Source organism: Botrytis porri (genome assembly GCF_014898465.1).
Source record: "Botrytis porri strain MUCL 3234 chromosome Unknown BPOR_002, whole genome shotgun sequence".
Taxonomy (NCBI): Eukaryota; Fungi; Ascomycota; class Leotiomycetes; order Helotiales; family Sclerotiniaceae; genus Botrytis; species Botrytis porri.
In genome coordinates, this window is record NW_024066076.1 from 1,621,769 (window position 1) to 1,635,097 (window position 13,329).

A 13,329-nucleotide genomic window follows, 5' to 3' on the forward strand; every position below is an offset into this window, starting at 1 on the left:
GGGAGGATCAAATTTCTCTCAATGCACATTTGCCATGTCTTTGGGGCTCGTACTGCCTTCTGGGATCGCAGTTAATTCCATGAGTCTATCAATGCTGATGATTTAATAGCATACCTAAAGGACACCAGGGGTTAGCCGAACTGGTACGATAAAAAGTCCCTCCAAAAAGCATGCCGAACACCTAAGTAGACATCACATCACTTACACCGTCATGAAAGAAGCGAAGACTTTGTACCGATGCGTATCCTCCCAATATAGATCTGGTAAGAAGCCATTCACTCAGACTTCTTCGAAATACCCTTGCAATCTTTACCTGCCGAGCTATATATTCGAGCACGACCACCCCGTATCGATCTTAGCTATGATTGCCAAACAAGCCGATCCGCCCTTATATGATTTGGTATCTGACTCGATTAAAGATATTCGGTGTATGATCACGGATATGTTGTAATCAACAAAATACCGGAGTTATACTTGGGTACTTGGGAAAAACAAGTGCAATGTGACAACAGCAAGAATGACGGGGACAACAACGACAGATACACTAACAACAATTATAATCAAGAACGGATAAAATCTCAAAATCTGATACTTGCGATGCGAGAAGAGATACACATTAGCAATCATCAGCAAACTGGTCTTTTTGTATCTGCCTTCCCCTATGCCAATTCAAAGATGAAAGAAACCATATTTGCAAAAAGAGAGTAAACAAGGAGCTTATTATATAGTAGTCAAAGTGAAACGACCTCTCTTTTATTCAAACCCTCTCCACTATTCTTGCTACGGGAGATCCGAAAGAAATCTTCAGACCATGCCCAGTAAGGTTTAAAAGCGGCATTTAGACAAATCTTTCGTGTGAGAAAGATGGCACTGTTTGTTCCAAACTTCAAAGTTGCCATAGTTTATCGTATGCTTGAAGATGCTTCTAGGAACGCGAAATCAATATCAACTACTAAAATTTAGCAGAAAATACTGAATCTTAGAACTGATACCCTTAGTTCCCTGTAAGGTTGTCATGTATCACCCGAATGCGAGAATAGTCCCGAAAGCCATTGACAGCGACAGGATTTCTAGTAGCATTCTAGTGTTACCAACTTCAGGAACAGTGAATATGATACAACGATGGCGAGAATTCATGTCTCCAATTTCGCTCGACGCTTGTGTTCTTCACAGCATGATCGAAGAGATTGCGGAAAGCCTGTGAGCAAGTCGTGGGTGAGCTTTGCCACAGAAGGGATGGTAGTTATGGGAGATCCATAGACTTCTGAGAATTATTATATACCCCACTATCGAGATCTTACTTACCTAGTGCCCAAGTGAATTTCCCAAACAGATACTCAGTAGTCCGGAGATGTTTAAAACATCAACTAAAACACACAAGAGGACGACGAAATACAGGATGGGATTACTTTGGATGAAGAAACTAATAGTGATTCATTTGCCGACAGTAAACAAACTTGTCCGACAAGCGAACGGCTCAGAAGTGTCGAATTAAAACCCGATGAGTGGGAACTCCTAAAAAACACGAGGGTACTTCTCGATTAACTCTGCGACCAACCAATCTTCAGCATCAACCAACGATTTCGACGCGCTTACTTTTTCTTGAACTAATGAAGACCACAGATCTCGATGAAATTTATAGACTAGCCTTCAAAATCGCAGTAGAGATTTTCTCATGCACCTCACCACTTGAACAGAAGTCATACTCAACCTCCAGACAGCTCCCTTTGGGAATAGCAGGTGGCGATACAGTAAAAATTCAACACTATCAGCTATAAAGTTCGCACAAACGTGAGAACATGAGAACTAAATAGCAATTCGAAAATAAATCTCATCCACGAAAATGATAGAGGAATAGTTTCCACGGCGTTTCTACAGGTAAAAGGTATGCTGGTGGTTTACACTCGATTTGTGAAAGATACAAAAGTCTGATATGACGAAATGGGATCAGACGAACGAATGACAACATAAATGTTCGCAGGATAAATGACGATGAAGTGATATGTGTGAAATATATCGCATGACAGCACCTTAGCTAGAGCTTCAATTTCTCAGTCGTGGTAGTACACAGCAGCAGGTGCATCTTTGACTTCTCGACGAGGTCTGCCATGGCACATGTGTTATATCGACTCCATCCGGGCCTTTGGGCCTGACACCAGTATTTGAAGGAGTTTATATATGTTTCCCGTACCGGAATAAATAACAAAAATGGGGCCCCCAACTGTAGTGAATTAAATTGAGCCGAACTATGTGTTAAATATTTGTCCATGTCAGCCTTCAAATATTTCATAAAGATTTTTCAAACTCGAGAAAGCCATACCTATCAGCTAGATGATCGTAAGAACAGGCGTGGATGGTATTTAGGTTCCTTGGCAACTATCTACTTCTTGTATGAACATTCTCATATTACGGCTCATATATGAGTCTCTCCCAAGTGCTCGCTGAGCCACCCAATTCGTTTATCCTTAAAGGCTGTAACTACACCCGACTTCCGATGATGAATGTACGTATTTTAAATTCAATATATCTATTTTGATCCATGAGCAACGAAAGTGACGATGAGGTCTGCGACGGAGACTAGATAGCAGATCTTAAAGACGTATCAATATTTTAAGAATACATAGACGTCAAGCGAATTTCAAGAGCTTCAGCGGTCGTTGTCTCAATGTTATCAACTGAACGGATTGCTCTGCACATTTAGGAGACGACTCATGAAATGGAACAGTATGGAACATTCACTAGAATATCTCTAACTTCGTATAAAGAGAATCGAATATTAAGAACTCGTGGAAACACACACATTTGCGAATATATCATAATTGAAGGGGTTTATGCTTTTCAGCATAGTTATCATTCAATCATATGATGGTATATATCACTAGTCTGCACATTCATTCCCCTTCCTGCACATCATACCTTCAGCTGGCAAAGACAGACATGTCTTGACGGCAACTGTAATCCTAAGATCCACGCACGGCGAGTGGTCTTGCGGGAATTCATGGGCTCTCGGAGATTCATAGACTTTGAGGGCCACACGCATACTGGGTATGTCTCCGATACCTTGAGACCAAGAGATTCGTCTTGGCTCTCGATTCACACTAATAATCATTCCATGGAACACATGATATGCTTCAGCGGCCTAATGGACCCATAACACTTCCAACCATTACCGCTACTTCTCGTTCCCAGCTAACATCTGCTTTTTTCTCGCCTTTCAAGGCAATGATTCCAGCTGGTGCTCGACTCCCTTTCACGACGCATTCTCGAATAGCATCCCTGACACTGTTACGATTGCTTCTCAATGTTCTAGCGCTAACACCACCTTTATTGATAATTTCTTGTACCTTTGTGGTCAAACCGCCAGCTAAAGTCCTCCAGAAATAACTTGGTAACGAACCAGTCTCGAGAGACGTGAGTAAGGGCTGGAGAAAATTGGCCGGCGCCATATCACTTGACGGTAAATTTGGGTGCACCGGAGGCTGTATAGATGCAAGTAGTGATTCCAGCGCTAGAACGTTTTGGCACCGAGCGGATACTTCGAGGAGAGTTCGATCGAGTGTAGGAAGCGTAGCTAGAGCACGAGAAAGAGATGCCAATGAGCTAGTCAGAGCGGTGCGAAGATAATCCTGAAGCGATTGAACGAGGAGGTCCGGTTCCCATTTTAGTTTCTTCGCATTCTTGCTGTTAAATCCTGATGTTGAAGATAGAAGGTATAAAGTTTTCAGAGCCGAATCTGTACGGTCTTTCATATCCCTGGTTTGCGCATATGTTGATGCATTACTGTTGGATGATAAATTGCTCATCGAAAATTCGCGAATAAGTTGCTGTGATCTGGAAAGTACGACTCGTTCTGCGGGGTTGATAATTGATGTTTGAAGCGTCCGCACAACCTCGATTCTTTCTAAACCATGACCTTCTTCCCCAGGGCCGCCTTTTTGGAAAAGCTCTCGTATATTAAGTAGTGTATTCGAACATCGCACTAGAGCTTTATGGTCCTCTTTTGCGCCCGGGACTTTAACAGGTGCACCCGTATTTCCGATTTCAGACAGCTGAATCTCAAGTTGTCTTCCTAGTTGTAAGCATCGTGCTACTACCCGCCCTAGTCTTACGGTTTCCCATAATCTACTGGCAACTGCCTGGACTTCCTCTGCGGTTTCATATCGTACTAAAACTTCCTTCTCGAGTCGTTTATATCCATCATTGAGACTTGCGACCTGCGAATCTATCTCTTGTACTATTCTCTGGCTCGATTCAGTTTGATCTTGAGTATATGATAGGAGAGGAAGGGCGCTTTTCGTTGTAAGGGTATCAATATGTGTGTTTATTTCTTGCGCATCGAATAGCACACGGGAGAGAGGTGTGGAGAGGTCGAGCGGAGTATCGGTAGGGTTATTTGTCCCCAAGACTAGAGAGTTGGCGAATGATGAAGGGGAGAATGTGGGCGAGAGGAAAGTTTCGTAATCAATATAGGAATTTTCTTCATCTGCGGATGTCATTTTGACTGTTCAATTGGGTTCTTTTTCCTTTGCACATCTGCTGGTGCATTGAACGCCTCTAATAATTTCGATATCTCTAGGACCCTGAACACCTATGATTTATTAACAGTAGTGAGTAGCTGTCGTGGAGCTTTTAGTGCCGCCGTGGAGACTTTTTGCATGCACGGATCACATGGAGGACTTATGGTGAAGCTTAAGTTTCTTATCAACTTCCTCCCTTCACTCCCTTCTTCACTTGGGGAAATATAGTCATTGCAAATTCAATACCTTACTATTGAGCCAGCGAGGGCTTCAATATTTAATTCAAGGTTTGCATTCACGTTATGACTATCATACGAAGCTGCGATTGCCATGAGAAAGCGCATTAACGGAATGTTCGGCATTTCCAGAAGCATTGTCTGCTTGACAACTTTTCAACTTTTCAACATTCCATACTGTTGTTATCTTAGATACAATACAATTCACACCCTCTGGATATTGTCTATTGATACCATGTGCTTTTGATGGTTCTCCTGTTCCACCATCCAGAGGAACTGCCGGGCCCATGAATACTTGTTCGAAGCAATCTGCCAAAGACTGAATGTTCCTTCGTGATGGCTTCCTTGGATAGTCGCGATCTTATACCATTTCCACCTGGGGACAATGCCAGCGATACCTTCATCGAAGGAGTGCACTACAATCTTACAACCTTGAAACATTGGAATTATACCTTCTATTCTAATGGCACTTTCTCTAATGGATCCCTGTGCTTCATTCTCTTCGACCCATATACCCCTCATTTACTCCAAAATGGCACATTTCTTAACAGCACATCATGTTATTCACCGATTCAGCCCATGGGAGCGCGGTCGAAAATTGGTCTCGCAATGGGAATCTTGTTCCTGATCAGTATTATGTTTACATTAATTAACCTACGAAAACACGGCCGAACAAGGTTATCTCCTCGAAAACGGTTTCGCGCAGTGAGTAGAAGATGGCAATGGTATTGGATGCTTATAATTGGCACTTGTGGAGGCATTAGCGGCATAAGTACTGTCGATGTTGACAGATACTTTTTACCGGAGTTGCCTTTCGCTTTAACGAACTTTTTCTGGTTTCTGATGATACCCGCAACGATGGCAGCCGTGTGGGAAAGTGTAAGACATTGGGGTAGCTGGCAAGAGAGGCAGATGCTTGATATCCCTGAAAACCGACGAGCCTTGAGGGAGGATGATAGACGGACGAAGATTGAACTGGTAATTCCTTTGGTCTTCTACTTCTTCTTCTGGTTGAACTTTTTATTGGTCATACCAAGATCATGGGGTTCATTCGAAAAGCAACGAGATTTGGAACAAAGCAATGATATTGCTGCACCGGCCGCAACAGATATCCGGTTCAAACTCGCAGCTTTTCTTCTTTTTGGAGGCTGGTTAACAACAATATACTCCTTACAACACTCGATATACCACTATATATCCCACGAACAGAGGTTTGGGAGCCGCTTGGTTGCAGTCTTCAAACACACTCCAGCCAAATTCGTCTTGACCCTTTTGCTTTCCCTAACAATGATCGGATATATCGCAGCAGTTTCATTCTATTTTCCGATATCTCCTCTCAATATTCAAGCGAAATTAGAAGTCATGTATCCTTTAGGTTGGGGACCAATAGCTCTCATACTGCTCGTCTACGAAATCGGTGGCTACGTGAATCCAAACGAGGATCGTGATTTACTTCGACAGCGACGAGTCCGCGATGCAGCAGCGGATGAAGAGATAGGATACACGAAAAAGCCGAGATGGTGGAGTAGGCTACATGGTGATAACAAAATTGCCACTATGCAAGAGAGGATAACTGCCAATGTCGCTGAAGTTGGAGGTGGACTCCCAAGACCAAGGGAATTAGGAAGAGAGGTGGAGATGGACGATCTTCCATCACCTACCAGGCATGATAGAGATATCGAAACCCCAACGAGAAGTGTTGAGGCATCCAGAACGACCGCTGGTATATCACATCCTCCACATCTGGATACCGATGGGAGATTTAGAGACAATCCAACAAGGGCGAGAGATTCTGAAGCGAGTTCAGTGACACAAGTTGAGTCCGAACAAGGCGCAAGCACTAATAGTACTATTTCTGTATTAGCTCCCGCGCAGCAGATTAGAAGTATGCTGGATGTTTAGTAAGAATTTGACAAACATTATCAGCGCTTGTGAAGCTTTGGGCGAAACCCTGCGTGGAAAGTAGCTGAGAGGTTTGGAGTAACACCCCCAGTGGTAATTGGGAAAGCTTGAAAACAGGCTGCTAGGTGCATCTATAATGTCTTTTTACGTGGCTTCAACGATTCTATAATCGTTAATAAACATCACATTGATTGAGTAACCAATGTAACGTCATATTTGCTTACCCAATCTCAACATTGAGTGATTTAATAGCATGATACCAGCCTCTCTTCACAATATTTCTGGAGCCATTCTCCTTTTATCTTTCACGCTTATTGGTACCAGTACTTGATATAAACTAGATACCACATGGTAGGAGTTTTGTCTTGTTAGATATTTCACGTCATCAAATCTCTCACTTGGACCCATAGAGTTGGAACAGTGCCTCGTGGAAGAATCTCAATGTCTACTGTACCCATAGTCATAGGATACAAAAAGCATTCAATACATCTCACCAATCCACGGACACCACAAGAAATAAATCCAAAGTCCGCATCATAAAAGAAAACTAGCATTTCGCTCCAACAAATAAATATCTAAATCACAATGCGTCCCCATCAAATATCCCTCACATATATTCTCCCCTCAAACGGTCTCAAATTCAACTGCCCCTCCTCCTCTCCACTCTGCACACCCTCCTCATAACTTCCAAACAACAATCCTCCCATCTCAACCGGAACCTTCCATTTCACATCCCACTCTTTGAAATTGCACGCCACCAAATATTCCTTCTTCTCGCCCTTTCTCACATATGCGTACACTTCCTGATTCTCCTGATCCACCATCTCGAATCCTCCTTTACATAATACGGGATTGTCTTTCCGGAGTTTAATCATCTGTTTCCAGAATTCCAGCGTACTTCCCTTAACTCCCTCTTGCGCCGCGACGTTGATTTCCTTGTACTCCTCATTCGTCTTGATCCACGGTTTACCCTTTGTAAATCCACCGTGTGGAGAGTCATCCCATTGCATACCCATCCTCGAGTTATCTCTTCCGTAGCCTTGGATTCCGCGATAGATATCACTCATATCAACTTCTTTCCCATTTGATTCTTTCTCCCTGCGTGCCTTTTCGGCCGCGAAGAAATTAATCTCTTCGACATCTCTGAACTCTTCATTTGTCCACCATTTGCTGTTTGCCGTTCCGATTTCTTGTCCTTGATAGACGAATAGGGTTCCTCTACCGGTTGCATGGAATAGCGCTAACATTTTTGCAGCTTGCACTCTCCATTCCGGAGTATCTTTTGCCCAGCGCCCAAGAATACGCGGCTGATCGTGATTCTCTAGGTAGAGGGAGTCCCAGCCGTCATTCGCCGTATTGAAAGCCATCCACTCTCCGAGATTTCTCTTCATATCGGTAAGATCCCATGAAGAACGAGGGAAGAAAGGTTTCTTTCCGGGTTGGATATCGAAGTACATGTGTTCGAATTGGAAGATCATTTGAAGAGGTTTTCCTCCTTGTACGAGGGGCAATGCACTCTCAGGTCTCTTGAGTCCTGGGGTTTCTCCCACGGTGAATGCTTCGGGGTAATGGCAGAGTACTTCGCGATGCATTTCCTCCAAATACTCTTTGACGTGAGGCCCATTGAAATTACCTCTCACGCCAATCTGGAATTCAAGTCTCGGATCCGTAACCTCAAAATCGGGAAATCCAGGTTCCTTTGAAATGCAATTGATAACATCCATACGGAACCCATCACATCCCTTATCGAGCCAAAAGCGCATGATATCCCAGACCTCATTGCGAACTGCTGGATTTGTCCAGTTAAGATCGGGTTGGCTGACGTCGTAGACGTGGAGATAGTATTCGTCTGTTTGGTGGGAAGGATCTTTTTCCCAGGATGATCCACCGAACATGGCACCCCAGTTATTGGGTTCTTTACCATCCTTGGGTGGTTGCCAGTAGTAGAAGTCTCTCTTGGGACCGTTGGGACCACCGGAAACGGATTCTTTGAACCATGGGTGTTCGGAACTGGTGTGATTTACCACGAGATCCATCACAAGTTTTAACCCTAGTTCGTGGGCTCTGGCGCAAAGACCTAAGTGTTGTTAATATTTTCCGAGAGGTTTGCGAAGGAGATGAGGGGGTAGCTTACGTTCCCAGTCTTCCATAGTGCCGAACATAGGGTTGATAGCTCGGTAATCCGAAATATCATAGCCCATATCATTCATAGGAGATGCATAGATAGGTGAAATCCATACTACATCTACACCGAGAGATCTGATATATGGTAATTTCGAGGTGATACCATTGAGATCACCATCTCCAGATCCGGTGGTGTCGAGATAGGAGGCCGGGTAGATTTGATATACAACGGCTTCTTTCCACCATTGATGAGTTGAGCCAATGGTTCTTCTGGCTATGGATCCCATATTGACGTTGCGTGTGAGGGACGGGGTGATAAGGGGTATATAAAAAGATATTGCAACTGTTTGGGTATATACTCTGGTATCTTCAAATCGAGGTTCAAAAGTGTTCTCGAACAATATAGAGCGCTGGGTATTGAAAAGAAATCGAAGAAATTGGTACAATTGACGAAAAGACAGGTAAATAGATTCCCAGAAGCCTTTCTATTAAATTTGATTGAGAAAGAGACAGTCTTATGTGAATGAGATATATGCAAAAGCAACAGAGTTTGTGTGTTGTTCAAAGATACACAAGCAACCTGACATGTAACACCGCAAAAACGACGAAATGATGGCCAATATTTATACATTTTATGGGTAAAGATTTCATTGTACATGATTCCCAGCAATTTCATGCCCGAATCATGAATATCTTGTCGCAACTGAATCTCACCGCATGAAAAAGAGGCTAAAAACAAGGGGTCCAGGGTCCAATACCCCGCCAAAAGAAAGTATGAGGGATCCGATAAAAAGCACGTCAAGCACGTTGTTTTGCATGCGGAGAAAAGAATCAGATGATCTTCCCACATGCCACCGAACGAATGAGAACCGAAATAGAATAATTTGGCAGGTGTTTTCGATTCATTTTTGTTGGTTCTCATCTCCCTCCACCTATTTTGATTCATGCACAATCAAAGTCTTCTTGTTCGAAGCCTTGGAAGCATGTACCGTGCGGACAATAGGGCTTCATCGAGACTGTTTCGCAATTGAAAGGATGTTATCGTGTTGCAAGAAGATAAGGAAGGGTTTCCGCGTGATGGAAATTTGAAAGAGTTTTTTTCTCTTCAGGTCGATCACGATGGATGTTAAGGTTTCGCACGGTGAGAAGTTGGGAGTGGGGAGTTTGATAAAGAGGGGTTTGAGTCAGGAGGAAGTGGGATGGATGATGGATGATGGTGGGATGGTGATCGTTTCGGGGATGAGCGGAGCTGACTAATACCCGCTGCTAGAAAGACTATAATTGGTTAACAAAAGGAAAATAATCACGTGCTGTGCTGAAACTGGGAGCATAGTTGCGTTTCGCGGACGACAGGTCACTTGGACGAACCTGAAGTGTGGTTGATGCGAGGTTACATCGGTTTCAGAAAGTACTTCGTCCTATCCAGCATTCACAACGGGCTGTGCAAAACACGTTTTACTGATGCATAATTCAAAAGCCTGCGGTTCAAATCATGGCATTACCATCACATCTCATGCGTTTTGAATGCTAATCATACTCTTCCCCTATCAAGTCAATCGTCGGTACAGTCGTTGGTGCGGAAAGCGTAGAAGCTGCTGTAGAAGCCACTTTGGAGATTACCCCAGATGCTTCTTTCTTTATAGTATCCGAAGTGATAAACCCCACATGTCTCAGCTTTTCGAGCACATCCGAAAACTGCCATCCCGGATCGCTTCCCCTCAAAAATCTTTCCGTTTGTATCCATTTCTCAACCGTATCTAATAGTTCCTCGCTTACTTGTCTTCTCTTTGCAGCGTAAGGCAAAGCCATTCTAACCAGTTTCTTTGGCCACGTCGTCCAAATGAAAAATGGACTTTCTTCTACCCACTCGGATGGATCTTTCAATATTTCTTGCTTTTGCGGTTTGTCGCTCTCAATAAACTCTTCGTAGTCTAATGCCACGTTGTAGAGTACATACGCAAGACCAACGGTAAGTAGAACATTAGCGAGGAAGAAGAACCATGTGAAGAAGGTTTTTCTTTTGGCGTTATTTGTGCTCTTATTTTGACTGTAGGGCGAATTAACAATGACGTTGGAAAATGATAGAGGCATAGCTCGAATCTGAGCATTGGATCCAAGCCTATTATCTGTATTGTAACCTGTTCGGAGAGGTTCATTGTCTCCTACCGCTACATCGTCATCCTCCTCTGAATACTCTCTAGGATCATTGGCAGGTCTTGGTATCGGAATCGGTTCTTGCATAATCTGCACAATAACATCCGATAGTGATTGACCCGGGGGAATTTCAAATTTCTTCCTGGCGGGAATGTCGTATTCATCCCAATCGTCTTTCAGACGCTCCAGCGCACCCAGCCACTGCTCCTTCATTGGATTTCCATAGTGCACCGGCATGAGATCCCGAGTGATTTGACTACGTGCAAGCGAAACGAGCTTATAATCCCAGTCTTCAATCTCCATAGCGTCGATAAGATTGAGCCTAGGCTTACAATTATCATCTAGAATGATGATTCCTGGTTCCACCATAGCCTGTTCCATTTCTTTCAGCACTCGTTCTCGAATCTCTCTTAACTTTTCCCATGATATGGGCTGAGGAGCAGGACCAGCTATCAAATCTCTTTCTGCTAATCCCTCAGCTGATTGCGGATCATTGAAATAAAAGCTGGATCGAAAGAAAGTGACATTAGTGTCGGGAAGTATCTGATCCTTAATTTCGCCGAGGGCGCCCACTCCAATATTGGGGAAAGCCACGATGATCTTTGCTCGTTGTATAAATTCATCTCTTGCCATCTTTCAATTGCTTTTCTATCCAATTAAATCAAATTTTGGCGGTCTGCAATTGGCCTTCGATGGAGTCCGATATACTGAAGTTGGTGAAATGCTAAAATCTACGCCGATACATTTTGATTGAGATAAGGAGATATCTTACGGTTTTGGATCAAGGAGTCTTTGTTGGCATTGACCAAACAGCAAAGCGCGTAGCTTCTATCAAGGAGAAGAATTGGGGATTAGCCATTAGTCTTTGTTGTATGAAATTCGGAATAAATGAGTGAATGAAAATAATTTAGCGAGTCCGCAAACGGGACTAGTACTATTACAAAATAAGCATACAAGTCTAAAGCTAAGAGTAATGAGTTCAACAACTTTAGGATGATTTGTTTTGCTAATACAAAGACTTTAAATCTACTCGGAATTGACGCTTTTGGTTGAGTGTGCAATGTAAAATTCTATAAATGGAGATGAATGCTTTTATATTTTGCCTGTGAACAAGATGATTTATGAGTCGGACTCCAAAGTAATAGTGAGCCCAAGTTGATGAATCATTGCTTGGTGATACAATCATCTACTATCCTAGAACAATCCCCAACACCAGCTGTATTCTGATTGACTTCCACTGCAAGTTTTAATAGCCCGTAATATAACCAAGCAAGAATAGATCTCTCATCGCGAGCCTATTTCGTACCTTCGTCACTCTGTGTTAATGCCTCATCCATGGGCAACTCAGCCGCCTCAGTTTCATGAAGCTCAAAAGTCTCAACAGACATCTGCTTCTCATGTAGCCCCAGATCCCCACTATCCAAGTACGTAACCTCCTCTGCAGCTTGATCAACAAGACCTTTTTCCATCCCATCCTCGTCATTTATAGCTGTCTCTTTTGCTGCCCGATCCTCAGACTCGACCGCCAATATGTTAACCCAGCTCTGAACAACATTCGCATCCCATGGAATTCCAACGACTTCGCCTATAATCACAACTGCAATCAAGCACATTTGAATGTACTCATGCCAGCAGTTTCTCAAACTGCAGACTTTGTCAAAAAATCCCAACGGCTGCATAGTATCCACAATTACTCGTCCAAGATGTGATATAAAAATCAGAATAGATGAAGTGATCCATTCTCTCTGCTTTGGAAATGCCTTGTGTCGATATAGCTTGATGGAGACACCAAGCGTTAGAGGAGCCCAGAATGGGTAGACTGGTGATAAGATCACAGTCATCCAGGAGAAAAGTAGATCTAAACCATGAGAAAGGTATGGAATATGAATGATGTCCGTCGCGATGAAAACAACGAGGAAAATTAAAGCAAAAAGGATTGCAACCCTGGAAACGGAAACTACCACGGCGCGTTTGTCTATGGGTGATTTAGACATATTCAGTTTGTGGAGGATAGCCAGAAATATTGTTGTGTTGAGATGAATTGAGAAAAAAGAGAAGATAATTTTGGGTGTCGTCGTGGTTGAGTTATCTATCACGGGAGTAATGGCACGATTACGTCAAATGCGACCTTGGCGATTATTAGCTTATGCTGGCGTGAGATTCGGTGGATCTAGTGTGGTGCTGGCACTGCTGTGAGATTTAAGACCGTTAAGCTTCAATTCAAATGGATATCTAGTAACGTAACTTATGGTGAACCGGGTCATATGAGGAACCGGGTCACATTTAGCCCATCACTAACTTCAAACCCTAACAAATTTTGCTATATATACCAAATCACCTCTTACATTTTCTTAAATTGAAGAGAAAATATAAAATATTATTATTATATTTCAATT

The 13,329-nt window shown here is 43.1% G+C and overlaps 5 protein-coding genes across 5 annotated transcripts; 1 reads left to right on the plus strand and 4 right to left on the minus strand.

The window, feature by feature from the left end:
• Positions 1-3,131: 3,131 nt before the first annotated feature.
• On the minus strand, positions 3,132-4,496 carry EAF01_001506 (uncharacterized protein; the record flags this gene model as incomplete). The annotated part of the gene is made up of 1 exon (XM_038909756.1): positions 3,132-4,496. One exon carries the CDS (start codon positions 4,494-4,496, stop codon positions 3,132-3,134), a length of 1,365 nt encoding a protein of 454 aa, XP_038774568.1.
• Positions 4,497-5,089: 593 nt separating this feature from the next.
• EAF01_001507 (uncharacterized protein) lies at positions 5,090-6,655 on the plus strand (the record flags this gene model as incomplete). The annotated part of the gene is made up of 1 exon (XM_038909757.1): positions 5,090-6,655. One exon carries the CDS (start codon positions 5,090-5,092, stop codon positions 6,653-6,655), a length of 1,566 nt encoding a protein of 521 aa, XP_038774569.1.
• Positions 6,656-7,251: 596 nt separating this feature from the next.
• Positions 7,252-9,066, minus strand: EAF01_001508 (uncharacterized protein; the record flags this gene model as incomplete). Its single annotated transcript, XM_038909758.1, has 2 exons — positions 7,252-8,732; positions 8,790-9,066. 2 exons carry the CDS (start codon positions 9,064-9,066, stop codon positions 7,252-7,254), a joined length of 1,758 nt encoding a protein of 585 aa, XP_038774570.1.
• A 1,240-nt stretch (positions 9,067-10,306) lies between these two features.
• On the minus strand, positions 10,307-11,566 carry EAF01_001509 (uncharacterized protein; the record flags this gene model as incomplete). Its single annotated transcript, XM_038909759.1, has 1 exon — positions 10,307-11,566. One exon carries the CDS (start codon positions 11,564-11,566, stop codon positions 10,307-10,309), a length of 1,260 nt encoding a protein of 419 aa, XP_038774571.1.
• Positions 11,567-12,228: 662 nt separating this feature from the next.
• On the minus strand, positions 12,229-12,927 carry EAF01_001510 (uncharacterized protein; the record flags this gene model as incomplete). Its single annotated transcript, XM_038909760.1, has 1 exon — positions 12,229-12,927. One exon carries the CDS (start codon positions 12,925-12,927, stop codon positions 12,229-12,231), a length of 699 nt encoding a protein of 232 aa, XP_038774572.1.
• Between the last annotated feature and the right edge of the window lie 402 nt (positions 12,928-13,329).